We start from the raw sequence: 27,500 nt of genomic DNA on the forward strand, positions 1-27,500 counted from the left end.
GAACGCCGGGGAGAAAAGATCGCGTGACGGGCCATAAACAAGCAGGCAAACAAACACACCAACTCACATATTAGCATTGTAAAAACGTAACGACAGCAACAAAATTAGAGTCAAACTCAAAATTACGTCGATGGGTGTTGACTCAGTTATTGAGTGACTGGCTGACTGACTGAAGTTTAAAACCCGCACAAATCGAATTAAGAACAACGATGTATGCCATGGGAACATCAAGAACATTGGAGAAATAATTATGAAATTGTCCCCGTTGAGTGAAACAGCATTTGTAAATAAACGTTCGAGCAGAACCCCCGCAGGGAAGGGCTGGTAGCAGCCCAATTCCCCTCCCCCTTTCCGAGGCCGGGTTAACCCAGATATTCAGCCTCGGTAGAAATCAATCTCCCTTCGTAATCTTCTGCGAAGGAAAAAGAAAGGGAAAGAAAGGCACATTAATGGAAAGCCACCTCCAATTGGAGGTATGCGCAACTAGAGTTTTTTCAATTTTCCACAACAGAATAAACATTTTATTACTACAATCCTAGGAAGTCAGTCCATATCATCAACCTTGAGTTTTTTCTTCCTCAAGGTAGTATTACGTTCTAGTACAAACGTAACCTTGTGGATCCTTTTAATCCGTATTGATAGAGGTACCGTTGTTCTCCTTGTTTTCACAGTATGTGGGGGCTACCTTACAGAAGATAGCAACTACTTCTCCAGCCCTGACAAGCCATTCAGTCATAATTTCTATTATGTACAGTACGAAGACTCTTCCTGCCATTGGAACATCAACCCTCAATCTGAAACATCGATGATATGGTTGACATTTGCTGAGTTGTCTCTCGGTCGTAGATACGACGACTATTGCAGGTAAATAAGGACATACCAAACAGATATTCATGCTGAGCGGCTCAGCACAACATCCCAATGAGACAATTTCCGTCGAGGGCTGAACCGTAAACCAAATAAATGCATAGCCGTACATTCACGTAGGAGGACTAGTAATTAGTTATCAAGAGTCTAACTAGATAGGAAAACTAAAACGCGGTAAGACCAACGATATCATGGATCCGTTTTGAAGATGAATCTGAACTGTAAAATGCCCAAATAATCATTTATTTCACGTATCCGCTGTGTATCTGACAGGCTCTTGAAATGAATGTTTGGGTGTTGAATGTTAATGGCTAATTAATAAAGAAAAAGTTGACATCCAGCTGTTCTGAGGGAAAACGAAGAATTTGTCTTCCACATGACGACGGTGGAACAATAACTTAAGAATTTTTGTAGTATTCTAGAACAGTGGCTAAAGGGGATTCCCTTGACAACACCATTAACCCCACGAGGGGACTCTCCCTATGGTCGTCGTGCCTTTTAGGGATTTAAAAAGCGGGTTTGGCACCTCTTGGGGTTTTCAGCCTCAAAGGGTCCACAGAAGGAGCTTTCGCGGCTCCTTTTAGGGTATTGAGCCGAAAAAAGTCAGTGTCAGTTAAAGTGCGACGCGCCTTACCGTGGGCACCTAACAAAGTTTTTTGCAAATTGTCCGCCAATCAGGATGTGTGAATTTGATCGACAGTCACGCCTTCTTGCAAAGTTCGCACAGTTGTAAGTTGAACACCGTTGCATGGGTTGTTGAGTCGACGAACTTACACATAATTGTCGAATGTGAAAGTGTGTTGGGTGGCCACGGTAAGGCGCGTTGCACTGTAATATCTGTTACTTTAGAATAGCACCTCTTAGGGGAAAACGTCAAGACACACCCACGAAACAGGATCTCTGTACCTCTTAGGGGTTCCTTTCAAAATTTCAGACGAGCACCCATGTCCTTTTTATATTGGACTTCCCCCCTCCCCTCCCGCCCTAGTCGTAAGGCCAGTCATAAAATACGTCTTCAGACAAGAGCTGTGTCTCGACAGTCGCAAGAGTTTTACACCTCCTTGCTACAAAATAGCGTTGGTCAAAACCCTCATTGACAGGACTTTTAACAACACATAGTCGGTTTTTGCCAATAAAATTTATAATTACGCAGGAATGTTTATCCTGATAATGTCTTAAATAGGTCAATCAACGTTATATTACCAAGGCTGAGTAGAAGGGGACAGCGCTCGACCCTTAGCAGGTGTCCAGCCACAAGAATCTCAACACTTTTATTTTAAGCTTCCTTACAGTTTTCTGTTGTCTGCCTGCTCTTAGACTCTAAAACATTACGTACTAATGACTTTTCTGTTATCCTTCTATTTTTTGTTTCTTTTCCTTTGTCTGTACCTTAGTGGAGGTGTTCGTATTTCTGTCCCGGTAACAGCGGGTAAGGGCGATGCTGATTATCACGATTATGATGATAAGGAGCGATTTCTTTTGGAAGTCTGCGGACAATTAACAAACGAGACGATGCTGATTGAAGCGGAGACCATGAATATTCGTGCAGATGGTTTCAAAGACTATAGATATGATCCTCAATTGAACAACTCAAGAGTCTTGGGGCATTACAAAGCTGAACACCGAAATATCACCACCATAACTGGTACGTACACGTAAAACCTATACTGAACTGCACCATCATTATGGCTCTCTTTCGCTGTAGTTATTGATATATTGTTAAACATGATATCCCACCGTGTCCCAGATGGAAGTTGCAATTAGTTGTATACTTGATATCACACTTTTTCACAATTTGCGATGTGGGAAGGGAGAGCAAACTGACGTGACCGCAAGGGTTTGGTGTAGCAAATTGTCTGAAGCTCCGACCACACTTATGCATTTTTGTATGAAAATGCATACTTTTTGATGCGTTTTCTCCTATTGTCCACAATACTTGAATAACTCAAAACGCTAATGAAAATGGAAGCTTCTCGAAAACGGTTTCAAAAATGTAGGCTTTTGAAAACGCATCGTTTTGAAAACGCTCCGTTTCCAGAGTGGATAGGTGGAAACAGAGGTTTTTGAAGACCGGGCCGAGAAAAGCTTCATATGCTGTCGTTTTCATCTGCGTTTTCGGGCATTTTAGTCTGGACGATAGGCGAAAACGTTTCAAAAAAAGTTTGTGTTGTTATACAAAAGTGCATTAGTGCGGCCGGGTGAAAACAAACAGGAAACGCTCGTGTAGGGGAAAATATTTTGCTTCGTTTTCGTTGAGACGAAAACGGATACTTTTAAAACGCGTTAGTGTGGTCGGGGCCTGAAATGTGAAATATGGCACATTTGGTTTCTGGCACTGAACTTCTGGAAAGGAATGTGCACCTAAGGGTTAATTTCGTAAAAAAAAGAATAAATAAATAAAATAGGAAGTGATGATAAAAATTACGGGCAGAAACACACTTATTAAAGACAACGTTTCGGAGTCCTCATGACATCATCATCAGGTCAAATATAATATTTTACAGATAATTCGAATATTAATGTTCAAGATTAAGTTCAAAGTCCCTAGAGGCTAGGTGAAAAGTTTTGCCTTTATCGAGTCACTTTGGATATTCAGACACGGTTTGTGCTCGCGAATAAGGAACATTTCATACACAAGACAATCAAATTTGCATGAGCATTTCTTAAGAATGCGAAACATGTCAGATGTTATTGTTCTTGATTGGTGTTGACTTTGGCTGTGATTGAATATTGAACCAGATCTTTTATGCTCATCGATCCGTTGGTAGAGATGTCGACGCGTGTAACCAACATAGCTGGCATCACACCAGCCACATTCAAATTTGTAAACTACTGATTGTTCGTTGATCAACGCAGGCTTGATTTCTTTATCTTTGAGATCTTCTCCAACTTTTCGAGAAATAAAGACTAGGCATAAGTCGATGTTTAACAGCTTACCAAGATCTTTCAACTGCTTGCGCACAGAGTCAGCTGATTTTTGTTCCTTAAACGGTAGAACAATTCGTACTGATTGCGGGTCAGGTGTAGATTTGCGTGGAGGTGCTGGTGTTTATTTGGATGTGATAAAATTGGAGATCATAGAGTGAACAAAAGTTAAATAATAAATTAACGTTAATTATTAAAGTTAATTATAAATTTACTTAGTTTTCATGTTTTTATTTACCTTACTTTGCTTTTATCAGGGGAGACGTTAGACTTTTGGACTGAGATTCAAGCCAATGCCAGCTACTCATCTATCGATCTATCATGGACGCCACCTCCGAGTAGTTTTCTCGGCGTTTCCTCCGTTCAGAAATATCTCATCCTATACAACAGTATTTCTGCGCGAGGTTATTACGGCGCACTCTGGTTGCCCGCAGACAAAACTCAGGTGAATATCTCAAGATTGGAACTTTTTACCAACTACAGCTTGATTTTGGTCGCCATTCTAACTGACGAAACTCAACGTGGTAATACTGGCTGGATTCAAGTACAAACTGAAGAAGGAGGTAAAATTGATTGATATATTAAGATACAAAGATTAAAATAAATTATAGGTAAAGAGCAAGCGATGGGCATTCTTTGTTCAATTCATAGTCCATGTATTTGGGTAGGTCTTTAATTAACACTTGATGGGAGCTGTAGCCATAGGCTGTAACCACTGAGCTACTGGAGACTCTATGGCTTAATATCTGTATGTATGTATCCACTCATTCCCCTTTCCACTGGAATAACCTTCACAATGAATTGTGGTTTCCTCTTTAGACCTTCCCAGGGCGCATAGTTTCCTTTAAACCCCCCCCCCCCCGCCCTTCCTGTCCCCCTTACCCCCTTATTAAATTTTGTTCTACTGTCTTTTAGTGCCATCCAGAAGCCCTTATATCCATGATTATCGTGCCATTAATTACAACACGATCAGGATCAGATGGGGAAGGCTTTCACCAAAGTATGTTCGTGGTAATCTGAAAGGATATCGAATATATTACACCTTCGCTTTCAAGTACTATTACGGCTGGTCTGTCAGAAATATAACTGTTGGCCCTGACGTACTAGATATGACAATCACTGGACTTCAGCCCAATACGTATTATAGAGTGTGGGTTAAAGCCTTCACGGCTAAAGGAGAAGGAAGTGACAAGAGGCTAAGCTATATCAAGACAAGTAAGTCATTTCTCGGAAACAGGTAAAACCTATTGAACAACGAAAATATAAACAGTGTATCCATGCAGAGTTTATTTAACGTTTATGTATACTTTATGTACATTTATGGTTATGTTTCTGTATCATCAGGCCAGCGCCTATCTCAGGTTTCCATGTAGCATGAAGCGACTTGGGGTATTTCTACTCCCCTCTGGATGGGAAGCTAGTCCATCGCAGGGTTATCCCCCAGCATGGTCTAAACGCGTCACGTGACCGACCTCAAAGCTCACAGTTTTCATCGAGCTACGCTCTCAGGAAATTGTTCGCTTCTCGAAACAGATAATAGGATCCATTTATACGGGAGAAAATAAGACGCGTCTTAGCTAAGACGTGTCTTAAATAGGACGCGAACTGTACCATTTATACGTTCGCGTCCTACATAAGACGCGGACATCTCGTATAAATGGTTCGCGTCTTATTTGGTTATTTATCATTATAAATCTAGCACGCCCTGGACGAATAACTGTTAATTCATAGTTACCTTCTTGTACTTTTCATTCAAAAGGTTGCGAATTGAAAAGACGCGTCTTATTTTCTCCCGTATAAATGGCCCTAATGTCCTCGGACAAATATCAGAACATATTTTCGCGTCAAACAGAGACTATTGTTTATATGTCCAACGCGCGCTCGTAGAGTAATTGTTAAATCGAAAGAGGCTTATTGGTTAAAAACTCTACAGTTGAACGTTCCGGTCGTGCATACACATTACCAGTCCTTTAACTCTCTGATCTTATATTAATCAGGTGTATGGATGTTCTCTAAAACCAGTTCATTACTTTTTTCCCTCAGAATGTGGATCAGCAGTACACAACAGTTCAGGTGTTATTCAAAGTCCTGGATTTCCTAAAAGAATCGAATATTCAGACTGCACTTGGGACATTGACCCTGGTGACGAAGACAAAAGCGTTTTACTCGCCTTTCCACTTTTCAATATTCCACTGTCCTACAAATGCGAGTATGTTATATCTAGTGAACCCAGTATACGTAAGCGTGCATCATGACGTAAGCAAAGTCAACCTCACTTCGCCATACAGTTATAGGAGAATTCATTCATACTTTTAGCTACGCATGGTTGACTTATAACGTACTTGAGAACATTTGGGAATACTCCAGAAGCTAGAGTTGCTCTCGGCTGCGCCTTGAGCAACTCGTACGCTCCTTTGGTGCTGTCTAAACTTTCTGCGTGCATCACAGCTCTATGAAGCACGAGAAACTTGAGAAACAATGAATCGTTAATAGTAGAAATCTCGTTGTTTATGTTGTTTTATAAGTCCTTCCGATTGCATGGCATGCGACAAAACGAAGCAACTGAAATTAAAGTTAGAATACTTCTTATTAAAGACATCAATAATTCATGAAGTTGAAACAAAGGAAATCATTTGAATATCTTGTTTTCATTAGCATAGATTTCTACGATTTTATTTCTCCGTCTTTTTCTTGGTTTTAGTTTCGATTGATAAGATATATTAAAGGCACCTATTTGATATAACACATCAAATGATGTTTGTTTTTTTTTTCTTTTCTTTTCAGAAACTTCTATGTTTCTGTTAGCGATGACAGTGGTGTAAGACCCGAACTCCTGTGTGGCCAGAGAGACACCTTCTTTTTTCTGGCGCAGAAGCTTCATATCGATTACAAATCCACTCGTTACACTGAGTCCTGGCAGGGATTTCAAGCTCAATACCTGGTTATCAATGAATCAATAATAAATGGTAAGGAAAATAATACCTCGCTGACACATATGACATATGTGACTTGATGGAGAGGTTGGTTTCCTACACATTCAACGTAACAGATATAGAAATACTAATATAGAATGTCTCCAGCCTTTTTCAAGGCTTACTCGATCGTAGCCAATGTGTTTTCACTCAATCGTGTATTGGTTGAAGTGACAAAATAATCATAAGAGATTTGTCTCCATTGTACCAGTTAACATCGGTAGATATATTTTCTCTTTACTCGAAGTTTTAACTGTAGTCGAGAATATAACAGTCAACTAACCGTCAACCTTGTCCTTTTTAGTTGAAGAGGCAAAATTATATGAAGGGGCAAGATTCGTCTCCAGGGTACCTGTAATAGTGACACAGGGGATTCGAATGGTAGTCGTGAATATTCAGTTCAGTGTTTATTGTAACCGACAGTCAGCAAATGTATACAGTTACCCATTTCGTCCAAATCGTTTGCTTCATAATTCAGGGTCCGATGTTTACGGCCTATAGGTACTTTAAAGGTTACCGCTAACTTGTTCCGTTTGCGCCGAGAAACTTTTCCTGGACCAATCCAAACACATTATTTCATATTTCTACCTAAAACAAAAATAAATCTTTTTTTTTTTTTTTTTCATCCATTGTGATGTTGAATACATGTTTCATCAGTTTTCGTTCTTTCTAACAAAATCCCAAAATCCAAGATGGCGTCGAAATCCAAGATGGCGGAAGCTACGACGTCATAACCAACAAAAAGCATTAGGCCATTTCCGAATTAACTTTGTCTCTTTCTCAAAGCAAGTCTTGGTGCTGATCCTTTCATATGAAAGTAAAATTTCATTCACATGCAAATTAAACTCATTTTCATATGAACGGTTGTGCACCAGGCATCGCTTGGATAGGGAGGCTGAAGGGAACTCGGAAATGGGCTGTCTTAGATTTAAAAGAAAATTGTCGGAAGCCTGTTTAACGCAAAACAGTTTTTACATGTATATCCAAAATAAAAACCCAAGGGGAAGCGACATACCCTTCATTGCATCGCAGCGAGGATATGATTTTGCTGGAACGTGTAAAGGTTGAGGCTTAAGCTTGGTAGGGCTATTCACTAATCCGAATTTTTGACATCATTTATGCAATAACCATTTTCTCCTATTTCTTTTAGCTCCAGTAGTTAACGACTGGAACATCAGCATCTTGAGCGTAGAATATTCAAGCATGAACGTCTCTTGGGCTTACTATTTTCCCGATCATCCTTATATTCTTGCCTTTTATGCTGTTGTATGTACACCAACCAATAATGATGCTGGACCGACTGTGGCAATAGCTAATTATAATGGAACACGGATACAGTTAGAGGTACTGCGACTTAGAGCACAGACTGAATACAGTGTACAGGTCCTGGCTGTAACAGTTCACTCGGAGAGCGGAGCATTCAGTTTCAAAGGAAGTCAGATTTTCACTGTCAGGACCATAGAGGGAGGTAAATATTGGTCATAAAATATTACCTTTATCAGCTTTCATTCGTCTTCGTCGGTTCAAGGTCAAAAAAAGTATTCTATTGATGTACTTTATCCCACTTTATCTCTGAGAACGTGATCATTTACATTTTGATGTATTTCATTGAAACACGTCAGCTAGGCTTGTAACCAGGATCGGCAAACTTCTTAAACACAATCTAGTGATATTTCTCCTCCCTTTTACGACAGCTCATTGCGATTGCTTACGTGTTTGTAACATAAGGGCAAAATTTTCTTGTCACTGTCGAGGCACATAGAAAACAGTTAGGCAAACGGAGTAAAAAAACTCTTGTTCGCTCGCATTTTAAAGCCTCGCGTTATAAAGCCAAACAAACAAACAAATCGATTATTTCGTTATGTCCAATAAGAGTACAGATGATTCTTACTTAATTTCAGTTAAGAATAAAAGTCGAGTTTCATTCCTGAACAAACGAAAAAAGGATTAAACCACTTTTTAAAAATAAGCATCCAGTTAAAATAACTCATCCGTAAAAACAAACGGGTTAGTGTCCAAGAAAAGAATTTGTGGAATAACGTCTTCCACCAACTTTAAGCTATTACTGGTGTACCGTTTTGTCGTTCTCGTTCTCTTTCTCTCTTCTTTCGTTTCTACACTTTTGTCATAGGCCGTCCAGGCATCATGCAACCTTATCAGATTCAAAATTAAAAATCTCCTTAAGATAAGACTTAGGCCAAGAATTGCATTACAGAGCAAAAAGCAGCTCTAAAGAGTTAAAAATAAACACTCAGCTTTAAGTTTATATCCCTCCAATGCTTGATTTGAATAAATACGTAGCCACCGATGTGTCCTGACCACAGCTTTATTATGTCAAACCTGGATTGAAACCCGCGAAAAATTGAGGAAAAAAATTCCAAACTGTTTTGAACCTGAACACGAAAAGCGTCGAATGTCAAGAGCTTTTGTGGCCTCATCGATGAGCTCTAAACTTGAGCACGTGATACTGGTCACATTGGCAAACATGGAGGGGTGGATCGGCGCGCGCGGAGCACCATGGGTAAGAAAATATGGCAACCCATCTGTGCGAGAAATGTTGGTTTTGGTCACCGTGCTACCGTACGACCGTACGTCCATTCACCCGTCCATGTATGCCAATGTGAGCAGTATCACCTGACCATACCGAGGCCATCCAGCTGACACTCCAGCTAGTTTAAAGCGTACATCTTTGATATTGGACATTCATGTTTAAGTCAAGCATTGGAGGAAGCATCGGAGGGATATAAACTTAAAGCTGAGTGTTAATTTTTAGTTTGTTTAGAGCTGCTTATTGGCATATCTCCAGAAGATTTTTAATTTGGTAAGGTCGCATGATTACTGGACGAAATATGACAGAGCAGAAACGAAATAAGAGAGAAAGAGAACGAGAACGACAAAACAGTATATCGGTAATAGTTCAAACTTGGTGGATGAGGTTACTCCACAAACTCTTTTCATGGACATAAAGAAATAGTTGATTTGTTTGTTTGTTTGTTTTGCTCTAAAATGCGAGCGAACAAGTGTCTTTTTACTCCGTTTGCCTACACTGTAACTGTTTTTCGATGTGCCATGACAGTGACAAGAAAATTTTGCCCTTATGTTATAACACGTAATCGCAATTAGTTTTCGTAAAATTAAGGGCAAAAGAAGTTTATGTCAAGCACGTACAGGCAATTTGTTGGAGTTCTTGTTTGAAGTTCGTCCTTTCTTGGTTGCCGTATATTGCCGATTCTTGTTCCAAGCAGAGCTGGCGACTTTCAATGAAATACATCAAAATGTGAATGATCTCGTGGAATAAAGTCGTCAATAAAACTCTATTTTGACCTTGAAGTGACAAAATTTCCTGACGCCGATCAGTTACATCACGAGCTATTTTGTCTGTGATTTCTAATTTTAGCGTGATTCCTATTCGCTGGCTTTTGCAGCTTTTGACATTCTTTTGCTGAGGATTTGCTTGTTTTCTTTTAAAACTCATGCGATACTAGTTGGGCAATAAATTTTTGTAAAGAAGGAAGCAAAGAAAACGATTTAATTGGGCAATTACCGGAAAAACCAAAACGCGGACAATTCGAAAATCTTTTATTTTCACTAACCCTACAGCCAGTAAGAAAAAAAAAAAACCCGGGAGCTCCGCTTTTAGGCTTGGCTAAATCTATATAATATACTGTAATTACTTTTGTTACTTTTCAGTGCCAAGCGAGCCGCCCGGTAACGTGACGGCACTAAGTCCTGATTCGAACACTATAAACGTATCTTGGTCTCACATCGCGAATGATAGTGTGAACGGAGTGCTAAGAGGGTACAAGGTTTTTTATCGCAGCCTCTTAGGCGATGGAAAGTATTCAATGGTGAGAGTTGGACCATCCACCTTGCAAGTCATTATCAGCGACAAATTTAATTACAATGCTATCTATGAGGTCAGGGTTGCAGGGGAAACTGCCGTTGGCGTTGGAGTGAAGAGCGAGTCCGTGACAGTCAAACCAGGTAAAGTAATTTTAACATGACAGTTTTCTGAAAGTAAATTTAAAATAAGCTAATGACGATCGTGCAAATAATAAAAAGTTTATTGTTCATCATCAAAAAATAAAATGTTCCAACTTATAAAACAGTTGCTTTGAAATAACGGGCTATATGCAGCGCGTATCTTCTGTAAAACACACTTTGATCGAGCACCAACAAGCTTCTTCATTGTTTCTTCTCCGTCCTTCGACCATCCTCCCAATGCGTCGATGATGATTTTACATTGCTGTACCTCATAACCAGGGTGCTGTAGTTTTAATTCCAAAAGTAATGGTTTCACGATAAAAGTTAACGTTAAAAAACAACGACGTTTCGACCGTTCGACGGACATTTTAAAGTTGAAAAGTAAAATGTTTGTATGCGCTTAAATAGATACAATCGATTATAAAAATGCTAATGAGATACTGACTAAAACTCTAAATATGTACATAGAAACAATACAAGAAAATTGCGTCATGAATGATAAAGAAAAACGCTACGGTGATAGAAATCATATAAAAGTGAAACAATTAAGTATAAATAGCTTCGCGCGGATTGAGTCACTCTGTTTGTTCAGTTTTGGTTTAAACCCTCCCAGAGAACACCATCAGAGTTTTTATCGAAACGAGAGTTACTGAGAACGTATTTTCTAAACAGTAAGTATCCGATAAACAAGATGCCCCCATCAGAATTGTCTTACCGTTCAAAGACCAGCAATCGGCAAATGCGGTAAGCACTAACTCGGCGATTTCACTGAGTCGAAAGATTGATGCCGTTGTTCAACCTGTTTACACTTGTCAGAAGATCAAAGGACAATTCAAACTAAAGGAACATAAACCTCCAATTGAGAATCAACAAAACGTTGTTTACTATTACAAGCGTGGTCTGTGTGATACAGACTATGTCGGCTTCACGAGCTGACACCTACATCAACGTGTGGAGGAACATAGGCGCTCAACAATCGGCTACCACGTAAAGGATGAGCACAGAAAAGACCATCGGAAGCAATTTCGAGATTTTGAAGAAGTGTCAGAGAAAACTTGACTTGATTTTTGAAATGCTTTTTATTTGCAAACTTAAACCAAAACTGAACAAACAGAGTGACTCAATCCGCGCGAAGCTATTTACTTAATTATTTCACTTTTATATTATTTGTATCACCTTAGCGTTTTTCTTTATCATTCAAGCCGCAATTTGCTTGTATTATTTCTATGTACATATTTAGAGTTTTAGTATCTCATTAGCATTTTTATAATCGATTGTATATATTTAAGCGCATACAAACATTTTACTTTTCAACTTGTAAATGACCGTCGAACGGTCGAAACGTCGTTGCTTTTTAACGTTAACTTTTATCGTGAAATCTGTTTTGAAATGTTTGTTGATTCGAAAAGTAATGGTCCATATTTTATTGCCTTCTCTTCAACTTTCTTTTCACGGTTATCAATCCAGGGGCAGCTCATTTCTACTGCCCAGACTTGCTTTGCCTTGTAGTCGACGAAGCGTACGTCAACTCTACTGGCCGTTCCGAAATTCAGCAGGGAACTGAGGCGAATTTCAAATTTTAACTAATCGATGAACTTGCACCACCACATGAAAGATCATGTTAAGATTGGTCATTTGACCAAGTATGATGCTTTTGCGGGTGAACGGAGACCAAGTTATGAACCTTGGAATACGGTTCAAAATCTATACAAACGTCTCTAATTTTGACAAAGCGTCAACCAAAACCATATAAACTCATTTTTTTTTTTTAAATCAGTAACTGTTTAGTGACAACAGTAAAATCCCGTCATGTACCTACAATTTGAAAGAAGCTGCGATCAAAATCGCTATGTTTGCCCATTTTAAAGAGTATAACGAAAATCATAAAAAATTTAAGAGTTTATATGGTTTTGGGGGACGCTGTATCAAAATTAGAGACGCCTGTATGGATTTTGAACCATGTTTCAAGGTCCATAATTTGGTCTCTGTTCACCCTAAAAGCACAATACTTGGCCAAATGACCAATTTCAACATGATCTTTCATGTGGTAGTGTCAGTTTATCGATTAAATAAAATTTGAAACTCGCCCCAGTTCCTTGCTGAATTTCGGAATGGCCAATTAGCTCTAACAAATGTGTATTCTGCATATACCACCGCATCCCAAAAAGATTTCCCTCCATCCGACTCATAGATAGGTTTTGGTTTCACAGGTGAGTACCAAGGAGGGGCACTTTCCACCAACTTGAGATCTTAGCACTTCTCGAAGAGTAATATCTTCAGAGCAGCATTGTGTCGGTCCAAATACTTTGATTAAGTGTAGAACATCCTGACAAAATGTGTGATAGTGTCTATGCTTCTTTACCACACAGCCTACAGCTTATGTCTCCCTGGGTTGTTTTGGTCTTCTGTGTTGTATACATTTTAGTTGGCATGCAACTGTATGGGTGGGTGCCGATGAGTAACCCTTCATCCATGCAAAACACGCATATTGACTAAGTTCTTCATCATTCCAACGCGAAGTGAATAACCGCCCATGACAATTCTCTGCCTTTATAGTCTCCTGTAGCTTATCTATCATTGTACGCTTCAAGTGTTCTTTGATCTTTGTTCCCCAACTTTTACCTCTGGTCTTCTAACTAAAGTAAGTGAAGGATTTAACTCCAATTCCTACGCATATTTGTGTGCTTTATTATCATTATCATTATCATTATCATTATCATTATCATTATCATTATCATTGTCATTATCATTATCATTATCATTGTCATTGTCATTGTCTCTGTACGGTGGCCAATTTACATTATCAACTCCGTTGATAAAACCAAATTTTTGTATACTACTTCCCCACCGACGCAGCACCACAGTTTCTTTAGAAACTACCCCTCCATTTACTTTAATTTACTTTACTTTACCATTTCAGTTATAAAACTGGTACAAAAAGGGCCCTGTGAAACTAATAATAACTGTAAATAATACAAAAATATATTATAGAAAATATAACAAATAAAAATAAGAAATATGCTCTAACAACTACGATTAAAAATCATTGCACCTTTATAATAAAATCCACGTTTTCAAATTGATTTTATCAACAAAAAGGTTTTCTCTGGATCTAGTGTTATAAGAATGAATGTCGCAATGCTTGGTATTAAAATAATCCTTAAATAAGTCAGGAGCAAGGCCCTTAAGACAGTTTTGAACCAGTTCCTTAGTGTGCTCGTCTCTTCTTCCGGAGAGAGGCTTCCATCCTAGTTTCTCAATGATTGCATCACTGGTCGAATCCTTCAGGTCTTTAAGGTGTCATTGTCATTGTCATTGTCATAATTTATCATTATCATTATCATTTTCATTATTATTTGCAAAAACCAGTTAAGTCTCTCGCATGTTTTCGGCTAATGTTATCGCCAATAAGATTACAGACACAGTACCCTCAACAACGCATCAGTGTGGGTGGAAAATTTCGCCAAGATGTCTTCACCTTGCTTATTGAAGGGTCACTTTCTTTAAAATGATGTCGTAAAGTGAAAAACCACAAGACGCATTTTCATTGAAGGAAATCTTAAAATCATTTCGAAATTAGTTCAGAATTGTTATTAGTTTTCGTAAGCAAAACCTCATAAACAATGAATAATTTCTCCTTTTATAACAATAGTGTTTTTGGCGGGGTCTTGCATTCACTCTTCGCTGATGAAAAATATAACCTAATTTAACCAATTTAAAACAATAAGAATAGAGGAAAATTTGAGTGTTGAGCCGTAGCATCGAATAATAATGGGAACCTGTCACATTCGGGGATTTCCAATAGCACACGCTGGATGCCTACCACGGATGTTGTTCAAAGTGTGGAACCGACCGAGGGGGGAACTTAAGCTTACAAAATAATAAACGTACCTCTTATGAACATTACTGCAACGTTGTTTAGTTCGAAACCTTTCCTTACATTTTCTAAGTCACAATTAATTAAGCTATTAAGGACGTTCGCGCCAAAATCTTCCTACGGTGAGATTTTCTTCATTTCTCGCCTAGAGTTAGGTCATAAAGTACTTACTCCAAAAATGAAAAAAAAATGGGGGTCACCGACTTTGTTTCGGAGAAAATGGCAGTGGAAAAATGCCTTAATTTCGAGAAATCGGTCATAATAGCGAGATGTAGGCTCATCTGCTCATCTATCGAAAATCATAAAAATAAACTGTTGGAGTGAAAGTTTCCGTGCATAGGTTTTTAGGAGTGAGATTTTTAGATAATTGTATGCCGCTAGGGATGTGGTAAACAGTAGAGTTCTTCCTCGACGAGCGTTTTCGTAAGCTCTATGCGTTGCAACCACTACTGGAATTCGATGGCATGGGGAAAGAAAATGTTAAAAAAAGATAACTTCTTACGGTGAGAATTTTTTCATTTCATCATATTTTGTAGATAGTAAGTAAAGTAAGCGATTCATGATTTAAAAAATAGGGGTCACCGATGATCTGAACGAGTAAAATCGATGTGATTTTGCAAAGCTCTTGGAAAAGTTCGTTTGTCACGCTTTTGCGTGACCTGTCGGGCAAGGACTGGAACCCAAGAAAGGATCGATCGTTGAAGAGGTGAAAGGCTTTTACCGAAAAAAAAACCTTTCTCGAGCATAGCAACGAAGTTTTAAGCAGGGGTCATCTTCATTTGGTTAGTGTTTTGTATAATATCTCTCCATTGCCGTCATGCTCATCCTCTGGAGTGTGTTTTTTTGTGAAATTCAATCGCTGATTGTTTCCACGCAGGTCCGCACTATTCAAGCGACGTGGACGAAAATACTGCTCAATTTTCACGAAAGTAAAGGAAAAGAACTTTAAAAACATGCATTCACTTTGAACTTAAGTTCGTAGGGTAATAAAAACATTAAAAAGAAACAGCCCCATTAAATTTACGCAACGGTTCGTCCTCGAGTTTTCCAAACTTTCAGCCACTAGTCTACTCGATCAGCTACCTTTTCCAGAGCTTTTCCATCCTCCCGCTCACTTCTCTTTGAAGTTTCATGATGATTCGGAAATAAATGTGCTATTCTTTTGCCGGCCTGGAATTTCCTCGGCGTTTTTGTCGCCATTTTATTTTAACTGATGCTTGAAAAATTTGTATGGAAGTCAAGTAGACTAGTGCACGACTGATAAAACCTCGCGAATATCAGTCGTGAAGTAGTCTACTTGACTTTCATAATTATTTTAAATCAATTTTGACTGAGCACGATCTTCTCTGATCCAACGCTGTGCAAGACTTATCGTCCACGGTTTTTGCAAAGGTTTTAAACCCTCAACTTCACTAATGCTCGAAGTAATACGTGACATAATACAGTCGCGTTACCTGCGCAGTAACGTTGCGCACAAACAATTAGCGCGAACGTCCTTAAGTGACGAACGGGTCCTATTTTATACGACACCCGCTCTATGACGCTTCATATTTTTGCTATGATTTTAATTTTATTTTAGGCTGTATGCGGGGCTATCTTCACGAAACAATGGGTAAGATAACAAGCCCTGGTTTTCCAGAGGACTATCCAAACGATTTAATTTGTTATTGGGTTATGGCACCTGGATTACCGGAGTACCGACTTTTCCTTGCTTTCGATACTTTCCGTACAGAGGACGTAGGTGGAAAGCCGAACTGCACGTAAGTTTGCTCACAACAGCATATTTATTCCAGAGAATAATTAACAACTATTCACCGAAGTGGAGGTGGCTAGCGATGGATATTTACCGAGCCGCGAGGCGGCGAGGTAAATACCCAACGCTAACCACCGACACTGAGGTGAATAGTTGTCTAGTATATACTAAAACAGTGAGATAATATACAGCACAAAAAATTAATTTGGACGTTTTCTTCACTTGTCACTGATGCAAATCGGGACGCCATTTTTTCCCGAGTTGCTCGGAGGTAAATAGCACAGGATATTCGGAGTTTGACGAGCCAATCAGCGCTATCCACTGTTTTAGTATATGCTAAATGATTTAATGTAGCTCGTGACGTTTGTCATACCCAGAGATTCCGGGATATTGCTATATGGCTTCTGTAGTAAGCTCTAAGTGATTTAGCTCAATCCTTTTTCGACAACGCATCTCATTAAAGGAAGACAGAACTGAGCCTGAAAGCATCAAACACAAGCTTAGTTTTATAACATATGGAATGATAAATTTGGAGGGAGCAGGATACATAAATATATGTGCAAAGATAACAAGGGACCGCATACGAAAATTTCGCTGGTATTTGCACATACCTTAGTTTGGTAATGATCAGTTGGCTGTAAGTTTCCCTGATGGATGTTTAACCAAAAAATCATCTCTTGGACGGGTTGTTCGAAAGCTGATTACCACCGGCGAATGATTAAAAAACCGTCATATTTCGCATTTTTTCTCTCTTGTATGAAATTGCACTCCGTCCAAAACTTTCTATGATGCTTGAGAGTATCAATAATTAAAACAAGAGGTTGAAAAAGGTAACCCAAAATCTTTACAGCTTTGATCAAAGTCTATGGTAACCTACGGTAAGCCACAAGCGCGCAGAATGCCTATTGTTCTCGGAACATTTAGGTCCAGTTGATATCGTGCAACATCGAAGCGTGAACGCTTAGAGAGAGGGTCGATCATTGGTTGCCAACAACGCACAGCGACTTTCATTATATTAGCTTGATGTCAGTGACAAACTAAACAATGAACGGAGAGCGTTATTGTCTTATCTTTTGTGTCGCAAAATCGCAGATACGAGCATATTTAGCCATATTTAGCCTTCACAATGATTTAGCAAGGGATATTTTACAATGCGGTTAACATTTTCCATTTTGCTTTATAGAATAGACAATTTTTAACGTTTTTAGATTTGTTTGTTTGGAGAAAAATTATGCAGAATACATAGAATGACGAACTGATAGTCAAATTAACTCTGCGCTAGCGGGCGTGACATGACGAGCTTCAGTTGATAGAAGGAAAGAAACACCATTCGGAAACATTAAGCTGAGAACTTTTGAAGTAATTGCGGCACTTTCTCTGAAAATCCTTTGTCTTATAGACGATATTTATTGGTGCTTTTCGATCCGCCGACATCCCTTTGGCCTGCCAATAAACTCTACAAGAACGTCATGACTAGTAGGGAAACGTAGGCGTCCACCGCAGGACTATTATAATAGCCTAGAAACTGCCGCGATTTCTCATGACCGGATATTCTGCAATAGAAAACCTGACGTTTCTGGCATCTATCAAGCTAAGCGGGTAGTTGCCAAGAAAATCCACAACCGAAGGCCTCTGTTTATGGTACAGTGGCGAGGAATCGCTCGAGAGTCGCCACGATGTTGACCGTTTCCTGTTCCCGAACCTATCAGCACAGATCCATCAGACACCGATGGACATCAACGACCAAGAACTAGAAGATGCTGGCCCAGCCCCGTAGGTGAAACGGAATATCAACGCAAACCGAAGGCGATGCTACTGAATTTCCGATTAAATATTACTGTCTGAGTCTCCTTTGTTGTCCGCGGTGGCAAGAAAGTATCCCGTCCTGTCTAACGCCTTCGCGTTGTCTTCAGAAGGAAAGGCAGGACGCATTGTCTTCAAGGAAGGAAAGGAAAAAAAATACTGGTCTTTAAAGAGCCAGCAAATTAATGAAAGTTGAAGATCAGGTACTCAAAAGAAGTGAAAGACCCATTTCTTTCCCTTTTTTCTTTCATCGCTTGCACAACCACCCCCATCCGATCCTTTTCCCGACATTTTTTCGATCAACCGAGCAGCGTTCTTAAATTCACTGTCATGCGTAATTCTTCGAACATAGGCGTCAATCACCCGTTTCATGTTTGTTCGCAAGTTTTTCGATAGACCAACATCTTAGATCTAATAGACTACCCTTTTCTCTAATCCTTTCGCGGTTTGGTAATTGCGTTGGTTGCTTTTTTTGCGCATCAGAACAACTTCATTGTCACACGGTTGAAGACTGACAAAAAGAAAGCTCTGTGCTTCTATCGATTTCCATTCCCACAGCACTGTTCCGTTTATTTGAAGGAAAAGTTCGGATCACTCTCATCGACAAATGGTGCAACCATGTCTAATAGTAAAGGCTGGACCAGGGGTTTTGTAGGGTCTGAAAAAAGCTCCTGGACCGAAGCGATTCGATCAGTCATTCATAATGAAAAACTTTAGTCGCCCCGCCTTGTGCCGAGAGCTTGCAAGCAGCGTGTGGGAGAATTATTAAAGTTTCCCGTGGTCTGTATTTTCGATTCAATCGATCATCATTTGCATTCGATACCTTGCGTTTCTGAGTGCCTCTTAACACCTATTGCTGTAGTCTACTGTTCTTTCCTAGCAACTATTGTTATACAGCAAAACAATGGATTCACTCGAGAACACGGGCGAATTCGGGGCGCTGGCTTTTCAAACGCTAAGGGATAATACTTCCTGTGCTCTAATCTAGTCGAAAATTCCGTATTATTGTTTGGAGAACACTTGTCTTCAATAATACAGTCTATCATATGAAGATCGTTGCTCATGCAAGGAGATAATCGAGTATCAAGGAGGGTCAATTCCCATACAAGAAACACCAAAAAAGCACAGTTTTTGAAGTAAAAAGGATAATACTTTCAATTGCTCAATTCATTTAGTTTTTTCATAGAATTGGAGATTTCACCTTCAATAACAAAAAATCTGGTATATCATTTCAAAAATTTATCTCTAGCTATCGCAAACTGTCGAATTTAGACAGCCCACTTTACCAAAATTGCCCCTTTCTTTTCTTGATTACTCGGTTTTTTCGTTTCTAACCGCCGAGGTCAAATATTCATCTCGCAAAATAGCGCTTAAAACAGCACGGGACGGCGGGAAAAAACATGACACATGACTCAGTTAGCATTTTCTTCAAACTTTTTTTGAATCATTTGCTTTAAATTCCGCATATTGGAAAAAATTGTAGCCACCGTATTGTTCATCTGTATTTCTCAAACTCATTAATTATTCATGCAGCTCTTACCCAACCAGAGCATCTTATTCTGGTCAGGTGGATGGGTTTAGAAACCCAATGAAAAACGAGTTGAAAACACGGCCGTGTTTGAAACGATTTCAAACACGGATGCAAATTTTCTTAATCTGCATATTGATGAAGCAACAAAAACACGTGGCGATAAACAACTTTATTAAATCACACATTTTACGAAACAAGCTTTAAACCTAAATTATTTACTGCCAACATTGAATGTAACAGTACAGTTAGTAAACTACCCAAAACAGAAAAGGCCATTCTTTTTCTAAATTCAAATTCTCGCTCAATGGTAGCGACCTCGTGTTTTGATTCACTTTCAACCTTGCTGTACACTTCCGACCTAAACTGGAACGCACTTTTCCTCTTCTTCGCTAGTTTTAGGAGGTCTAAATCTGCACTCTGTCACTTGCTTTGCGAAGTAACGTGTTCGCTCAGAACTGACCAACAGCTCGGTAACAACGTGACATCAGTTGATGAATATTCAAAAATTGTCACAGCCCAGCAATTAGCTAGGTGATAGGATCATGCACATCATGCACATTTTTTTTTGAGGATCATGCACATTTCACGTCTCAAATATAATAGTTGAACTGAGAAAACTTATTCAAATGATAATTTAAACTAATTTTCTTTGTTGGAGAAGTAATTTCAAAAACTCGTGCTTCGTGTTTCATCGGGGTTTCAAACACTCGAAAACGATAAAAGCACTTGGCCGGCGGCTCGTGATTTCAACAGTTTTCTCGTGTTTGAAACCGCGATGAAACACGAAGCACGAGTTTTTGAAATATTACTTCTACTATAAATAACAAAAGATCGATGCTCAGATTTCAACGGCCCCCACTAACAGAGAGTGGTCTGCCTGTGGTCTGTAGTGGGCCCTTAATACAGCATACGAGCATTCTATTATTTTTGCTTCCTGTTTTAGGGATTTCAAGAATGACCTCATCATAGCTGCAGCTATATTTGATTCTCGGCGTCTTGTTCCGTACTGCGGAAACAGGAAGCCGTTTGCTTTAATCATTGAAGCCAACTCTTCCAACTTAGCGGCGATCCAATTCAAATCCAATCTTGACTTAGTAGAGCAAGGATTCAACGCCAGTTATTTAGCTGTGGACAAGACTCCAAAGATTTGTAAGTGTCTTAAATAATCAAATAAAAATGTCTCTAAAAAATTGTCAAATACTTGTGGAAAAAAGATAGTTGGTCGGTCGCACGTCTGACGCGGCGTTTAATTCGTCTCGGCAAGAGACTCTTCAGAGACCTTTTAGAATTTAACAGCAAACTCGTTGAGCATCGTGCTCAAAGTCTAGTTCGCAAGTTCAACTGAAGCAGTATTAGCAGTATGGCGTTCTAATGCAGAAGGACTCTCAACCTCACGTTCACTAGTTTATTTATGCAATAAAAGATCTATCTTTAAAATAAAAAAAAATCAAATACCAACGGTAATAGCTTAACAACTCAATGATTTTTTATACGTTACTTGAAAAGGTCTGTCGTATTCTGAAGATTCTTTCATTTGATTTCAATGTTCTGACAGCAAAGTCTCTAAAACCAACCATTTGAGTTACGTGCATTTGAAGTGTCTTGTTATCAGGGTTTTCAAATTCAGTAGAAGCGCACAAGTGCATCTGAAAAGATAATATATAGATATTTAGCCAGGCCTAAAAGCGGAGCTCCGGTTTCTAACCTCAGAAAGCAGTATAGTGTTTATGGCAATAATAATGCTTCTGCATAACGTACAAAAGTAATCGACATTAGTGTGTACAGTTTACAGTGACAAACAGATCAAACATCTCTGAGCTGACAGCAGTGAAGAAACAAGCCTTACAAACAATAAGCACTCATTCTCACTCCCTCATTCTTCAGTTCAGAACAACAGCAAAAATCTTTGCTAATTAAAAAGTCAACCGAAAGGGTAGTTAATAGACCAATTCGGCTAACTCATTGTTGTACCCAATTCAAATCTCTAGGGGTTAAGATGCTTTGTGTATTGCATTTGCATGATAATGTAGCATTCACATTTAAATGATATGGTAATACTTGGAACAAAACGTTTTATTCCCAAAAGATTTGAATTGGGTACAACACTGAATTAGCCGAATTGGTCTATTCGCTTACTCGACTGCAATTTCACAGTCAAAAATTGCAGCTCACAACTGGACATCCATTTCACACAAAAAGCCTATAAATGTGATTGTTGAAATATGACAGAATCTCTATCAACACTGAATTGCAAACGTTTTCAGGCCGGGACTTTTTTATGTGAGGCAGCGAGGCATGTATTAAGAAGGAGAACATTACCTGAAAGCCGCCCGTTGTAAATAAGTGTTTTGTCTCTCGCTCTATTTCTCTCAGCTTTACGTTGATTTTCATTGAAATTTTCTCTTCATCTCCTTCCTCGGCTTCTCTCGAGAATTTCTTTGCTTAAATTTCTCAAATTTCGTCTCCTCTTCTCTCGTCCTCTTCCCTGCTCTTTATCCCGTTGCTGGTCACTAATATGATTTCCCGCCAGAAAAACGCGGGTTGCCAAATGCAACGCTGCCACGCGATTTCCCGTAAAGGAAAAGGAGGCTGTTGTGCCTCCCCACCTCCACCCCGACAGTCTTTACGGGCGGACGGACGTACGTGACGTCAAAACCAAAATTTCTCGCATGGATAGATTTCCCAAAAAATCTTACTTACGGTGCTCCGCTGGCTTGTTTTGCGCGCCTGAGTTCCGCTATTATATCGCTCCACAATTAGCCAGTTACCCGAATGTTGTTAGCAAGTCAAGATATCAATAAAGTATTCTAAACAATAATCAGAATAATGAAATCAAAATTCTCCTTACAATTTCCTTTTCGGAAATGATTTTGGCACAAATTAATGTTTTCATTTATTTATCATCATTTACTATATATATAAACTAATTAGCAATTTAATTACACAGAGAGAAAGGATGATAATTTAACAGATGGCGAGGAAGCCTAAATCACTATACCCAGACGAGCAGATTTTTCGACAACTGTCTTCTTCCAATGTTTGCCTCCCTTGGCAGACGGCATGTCTAAGTAGCATTATGGAAGGAAAACAACTATATTTGCTGATGTGAATAAGGTTTATAGGAATAATTTATTTATTGATTTTTTTTTTTTTGTAAATTCTAGCTGTCAGTGTTGTCGATGGAAGTATCACCGGCCACGAGGTCACTTTAACATTGTCCCCAACTGCTGATGCCAATAAGGTCAAGAACTACATTGTGCTTTACAAGCCTGCGTTGAATGGAAAGAGGGAATGGACATTCAAGAGGAGTGAAAATACCCAAATCACACTAAGGTCACTGAAAGGACTGACTAAATACAAAGTAATGGCAGTGGGATATACTTCAGACAGAGACACTTATGGAAGTCAAGAAATTACCTTTGAAACCTTAGAAGGTAAGTTTACTTTGTAAACCTCAGGGGGTGGGGGTAAAAAGATTAACAGTTTAGTGACTGATTGATACTTTCGTTTCAGAACACCTACCTAAGATATAACCTTGTTTTTGTAACGGGCACCCCATGAAAGCCCCCTCCCCCCCCCCCCCCCCTAGCTACGCCCCTGGTAAAATCTAACTAACAAGAACTAACATGAATGACTTCAATTCACATTATACATTGGCGCAAGCTTGGAATAAAAAGAAATACAGCAGTCCAAGGGCTCAATCGAATCGCATATTTAATCACCCACTATGCTACTTAAGGAAAACTTCAAACATTCGTTTAACTAAGTTTATTTCAGCCTAGTTTCAATTTATTGAAGTTTGTTTAATTTTATGTAATAACTTATTTATTTACTTTTCTTTTAGCAGCAGAACCAGAAACGACCACTGTGTCAATAATTAGTCCAACGCCAGGTTAGCTTGCATGTGTACGGGAGAATAAATAAAAGCAGAAACGTGATGTGCATTCGTGTCGAGGAGTAGTCCCCAACAGACACTTTGCTGTGTTATAGTCAGTTGCTCCATAGTGACGCGAGCTTGGGCTGCCTATGGTTGCTCAGTGACATTATATTGTTTTGTACACTCACCATGGCGTCTAATAGAAACAGTGATCGCAACAATGCTAAGGTTAACAGAGTTACTTGGGTATATCATATCATCGATTTGGATTCCTCAAAAATAACGTAAAGACCAATGTGTTTACTGTATCATCGAGCGGAGCCCCAGTGCAAAAGCTCGAATACATGTATTGTACGACATCATTTATACGGTTGAAGATTTCAAGAGTAAACTATCAGAGTTGTTTTGCCCTAGCTTTTTTGAGCTTAACTTGGGTAGAAAATAAGATAAAAGTGGAGGAAGATTCTGAATACATAATCATGGTCTTAAAATCAAATATAATTATTTGATTTTGTTTTTGTTTTCTTAAATGTATATGTATTGGGAAGGAATTCAATTTAATTGATATATGGTGTTTCTTTAGAACCCATTGCCTTGATGTACCCTTATGGAGATGCCGCCGGAGATTCTATCATTACATTCGACATCAGCGGAAAGAAGTGTTTTAGGATAAATATCCCTGACGGGGGAATTGCATTCTTTGGTAAACGACACAGAAAACTCCATGTAAGTGTACTGGCTCGTTCAACCCCATGGCCCAAATATACTATCAACAGACGCTATCATAGGGCTTAACTTACGCAAACAATGAATTACTGAGGCTGCTAGTCCAGCTATGACATAGTGGTGTAAACAAAGTACATGTATGTGTTGCTGGCAAAATTCGTTTTCTTTAACCTAAGTTAAATTTGTGATCCGCATTTTACCTAGGTTGAATACGGACTCAGATGGATTGAAGAAAATGAGGGGTCGGGTTCGGATTAGTTTTGTTTATTATTTAGCTCTTATTAACCGAGCAGGAGGTCTGTATGGGACAATCTCGACGCAGTGAGGTCTGTACACACGACCGAGGTCAATATTCTGCCATACAGACTGACTAAGCTCGGTTAAAAAGATGTTTATTATAGGGCAAACAAGAACAATTTAATTCGTTTAATGTAACTGGTTTGTAGTAACTGACATTTTGCTTGCGAACAGCGATGAGCTGAACTTAATTCTGCCAAAGTTTGTTCGTTCTCCTTACCTTTTCTCCTCACCATGCTTCTTGGCACTTCCATAAATAAATATCGGTAGAAGAAAATGCTCAATATTTTTGCATTTTAGTTTGCAACTTTTTCACCGCAAAACATTACCGGTCTGGATGACGGCCTAAATGGGAAAATCTAGACCGCGGTCAATATCGATTTCAGCCAATCAAATTCGTGAATTTGGTAGTTCCCAGTCCTTGTGAGACAGAGCTATATAATAAACATAGAAATTAATTGACCAATCATAGAAAGTAAATTATGAAAAGAAATGTGTTGGGTTGAGCATGTTTGTCGTTGTAGCGTAGTGGTGAAGACACAGTACTACAGATCTGGAGGGTGCGAATTAAGTGCAAAGTACAGTTCTTTGTTTCCTTTACTACGTTGTAATGTTGAGACTGAATTAATAAGTGTATGAATACAGAAACCGTTAAGATGATACCAAAGATTAATTAAGAATATGTGTTGAGATGCGTAAGACAGAGCTTGAGGAGGGAAGGTATAAAAATGAATATCCTTTTTAGAGGGGGTTTTAAGCTAGGTTGAGTGCATAATTAAACCTAGGTAAAATGCGGATCACGAATTTAACCTACACTCGGAGTCAAAATTGTTGAGACACTCTTATCCTTTAGGGTCTATTTCAAGATCGGTACGAAAATGCTCCCCCTCCCCCTCACCCACGGGACAATGTTGTGTTATTTTCTGTTTTGTACGAGCCTTGTCAACAACGGTACAACATTGATTAAGGGGCGGAGGGGAGAGGGGGGGGGGGGCGGGAGGGGTATCCCAGAAAAGTACTCTTTGGACTATTTTTCTTTGCAAACAAATGAAAGCGGCGTTGCCAGTGTGCTCTGTTGGCAAACTGTCCCAACTAATTTTGTCGCCGATTGTAGATTATGGATTCAACCTGGGAACGGATTTTACCTGCAACATATGACTAGCAAATCGTCGGATAAATGCACATTATTTCAATGTGCTTGTTTCATCCTACAGGTTTGTCCCAATGGCGTAGTCCAGTTTGAAAGTGAACGTTTCAACCGATGGCCTTACAGATTTGGTCAAAGATACTGGCTGAGATACGATCCAATTCTGGCACCCTATTGGAGCAACATAGACCTCGTGAATTCGTTTGTCACTGGACCTTCAAAGGTATTTTATCAGATATACTCCGATTCCATCCCAGGCGCAAACACAACTTTAATTATGGCAATGGCAGACGTCATGAAGCTTCTTTCGAGACCTCTTCCAACGAATTTCAGCGCATCTTGGGTTCTTGTTGTTACATGGGAAAAACTCCGTCCTCGGGAATATACAGCAGCATCACAAAATTTGGTGAGATATGTATAATATTCTTTTAAATGATTCAACTTATGACAGATGTATGAGACGCTAACGAATGATAAATATTCTCTATCAATTAATGACACTGATCTTTTTCATGGTTCTCAAGTTTATCTGCTTATTACTTGACTGGCAAAAAATTGAGCTTTGATTTTTATCCAAAGGCCGTTTACATTGAGTTTAAGTTTTGGATTTCACGGTCCGCCATTACTCACATTCAAAACTGACCGATTGGACCTCAGAGGGTTGGTCCTTGAAAGCCTAAGACTCCCGAGTTGCATATTAATAAGTAATGAGCATTTGACGTCATTTTCTCGTCCCTCACACAATTTTTTTCTCTTCGATAAAGCAGGCATATTATCAAGATTAAAACACCATTTCAAAGCTGAAAGAGAGTGCATTTATTTCCAAGAGACGACTTTGAAGTCGAAAGACGATAAACAGCGAAACAATTCATCCGTGTCGTACTCAACACTTGCGGTTTTATAATTCATGCAACAAATAAACACAACCAGTGCATCCAGTTCCTCTCATCTAAATGCAGCTTTTTCTTCAAATATTCAAATAGACATTTTAGAGCGAAGATAGTAAATGTGTTATTAACAAACGATGATGTGCTGGTCTCTGACATTTAAGCGACTCGCTTGAAATGAAATACGAAGATGGACTTCGATCCTTGGTAATAGTGAAACAACTAGAGCTTCGATTACACCATACGTCGAATTTCTCATGAATTCACTTTAAAAGTTTCTCCTCATTATAGATGCAGTGTTGGTATTTTGACTGCTCTTCTTTTGCTTTCTTGAGGAGACTGAATCACTATTTGTACGCTTCCAGCTCGATGGCCGCCACGATCAAATCCCTTTCCAAACAACAATATCATAGAAAAAAGGAGCAAAGAACATCAACGATTTGTAGTGAATTTGTTTATGAACGCCACAGGATATTTGGTTTACTAAAGTGGCCACGGATGGCTTTGATTGTGTAAGATATTCACACCCCAAACACTCCTTTGAAAATGTTGGCAAACTTTTTCAAGAATTTTGGCAGGCTGTCACGCATGCGCCACCAGTGACACTGCTCCTTTAAAGTTAGAAATGGCGGACCATTAAATAGGAAAATTCTAGTTAAAATAAACAGGTTTCTTTTTGGAATCAAGGCTAAAAACTTTGGTCGCTTAGTGTCTAGTTAACATAGTTGCTAAATCCAAAGAAAAATAGGAATTGATTTTTGATCACAGGGGCACTTAAACAAAATTTAATGAATCAATTGATCAATAAACAAACAAAGAAAGAAATAAACTATTGCGCAGAAATAACTGAATAA

General features: G+C 39.0%; 1 protein-coding gene across 6 annotated transcripts in view; it reads left to right on the top strand.

Annotated features, from left to right (window-relative positions):
• The window catches only part of LOC138009464 (uncharacterized), a 124,113-nt gene that overhangs the window by 65,017 nt on the left and 31,596 nt on the right, over window positions 1-27,500 (top strand). For all 6 annotated transcript variants that reach the window (XM_068856485.1, XM_068856486.1, XM_068856488.1 and 3 more), the window contains 14 exons: window positions 672-864; window positions 2,262-2,512; window positions 4,050-4,355; window positions 4,708-5,007; window positions 5,836-6,001; window positions 6,577-6,758; window positions 7,915-8,232; window positions 10,455-10,748; window positions 16,205-16,385; window positions 20,656-20,861; window positions 22,877-23,146; window positions 23,557-23,604; window positions 24,173-24,315; window positions 25,827-26,165. In XM_068856485.1, coding sequence (XP_068712586.1) covers window positions 672-864; window positions 2,262-2,512; window positions 4,050-4,355; window positions 4,708-5,007; window positions 5,836-6,001; window positions 6,577-6,758; window positions 7,915-8,232; window positions 10,455-10,748; window positions 16,205-16,385; window positions 20,656-20,861; window positions 22,877-23,146; window positions 23,557-23,604; window positions 24,173-24,315; window positions 25,827-26,165 — 3,197 coding nt within the window. The remainder of the gene's footprint in view (window positions 1-671; window positions 865-2,261; window positions 2,513-4,049; window positions 4,356-4,707; window positions 5,008-5,835; window positions 6,002-6,576; window positions 6,759-7,914; window positions 8,233-10,454; window positions 10,749-16,204; window positions 16,386-20,655; window positions 20,862-22,876; window positions 23,147-23,556; window positions 23,605-24,172; window positions 24,316-25,826; window positions 26,166-27,500) is intronic.

The sequence above is a fragment of the Montipora foliosa genome, chromosome 7 (genome assembly GCF_036669935.1).
Source record: "Montipora foliosa isolate CH-2021 chromosome 7, ASM3666993v2, whole genome shotgun sequence".
Classification (NCBI taxonomy): domain Eukaryota; kingdom Metazoa; phylum Cnidaria; class Anthozoa; order Scleractinia; family Acroporidae; genus Montipora; species Montipora foliosa.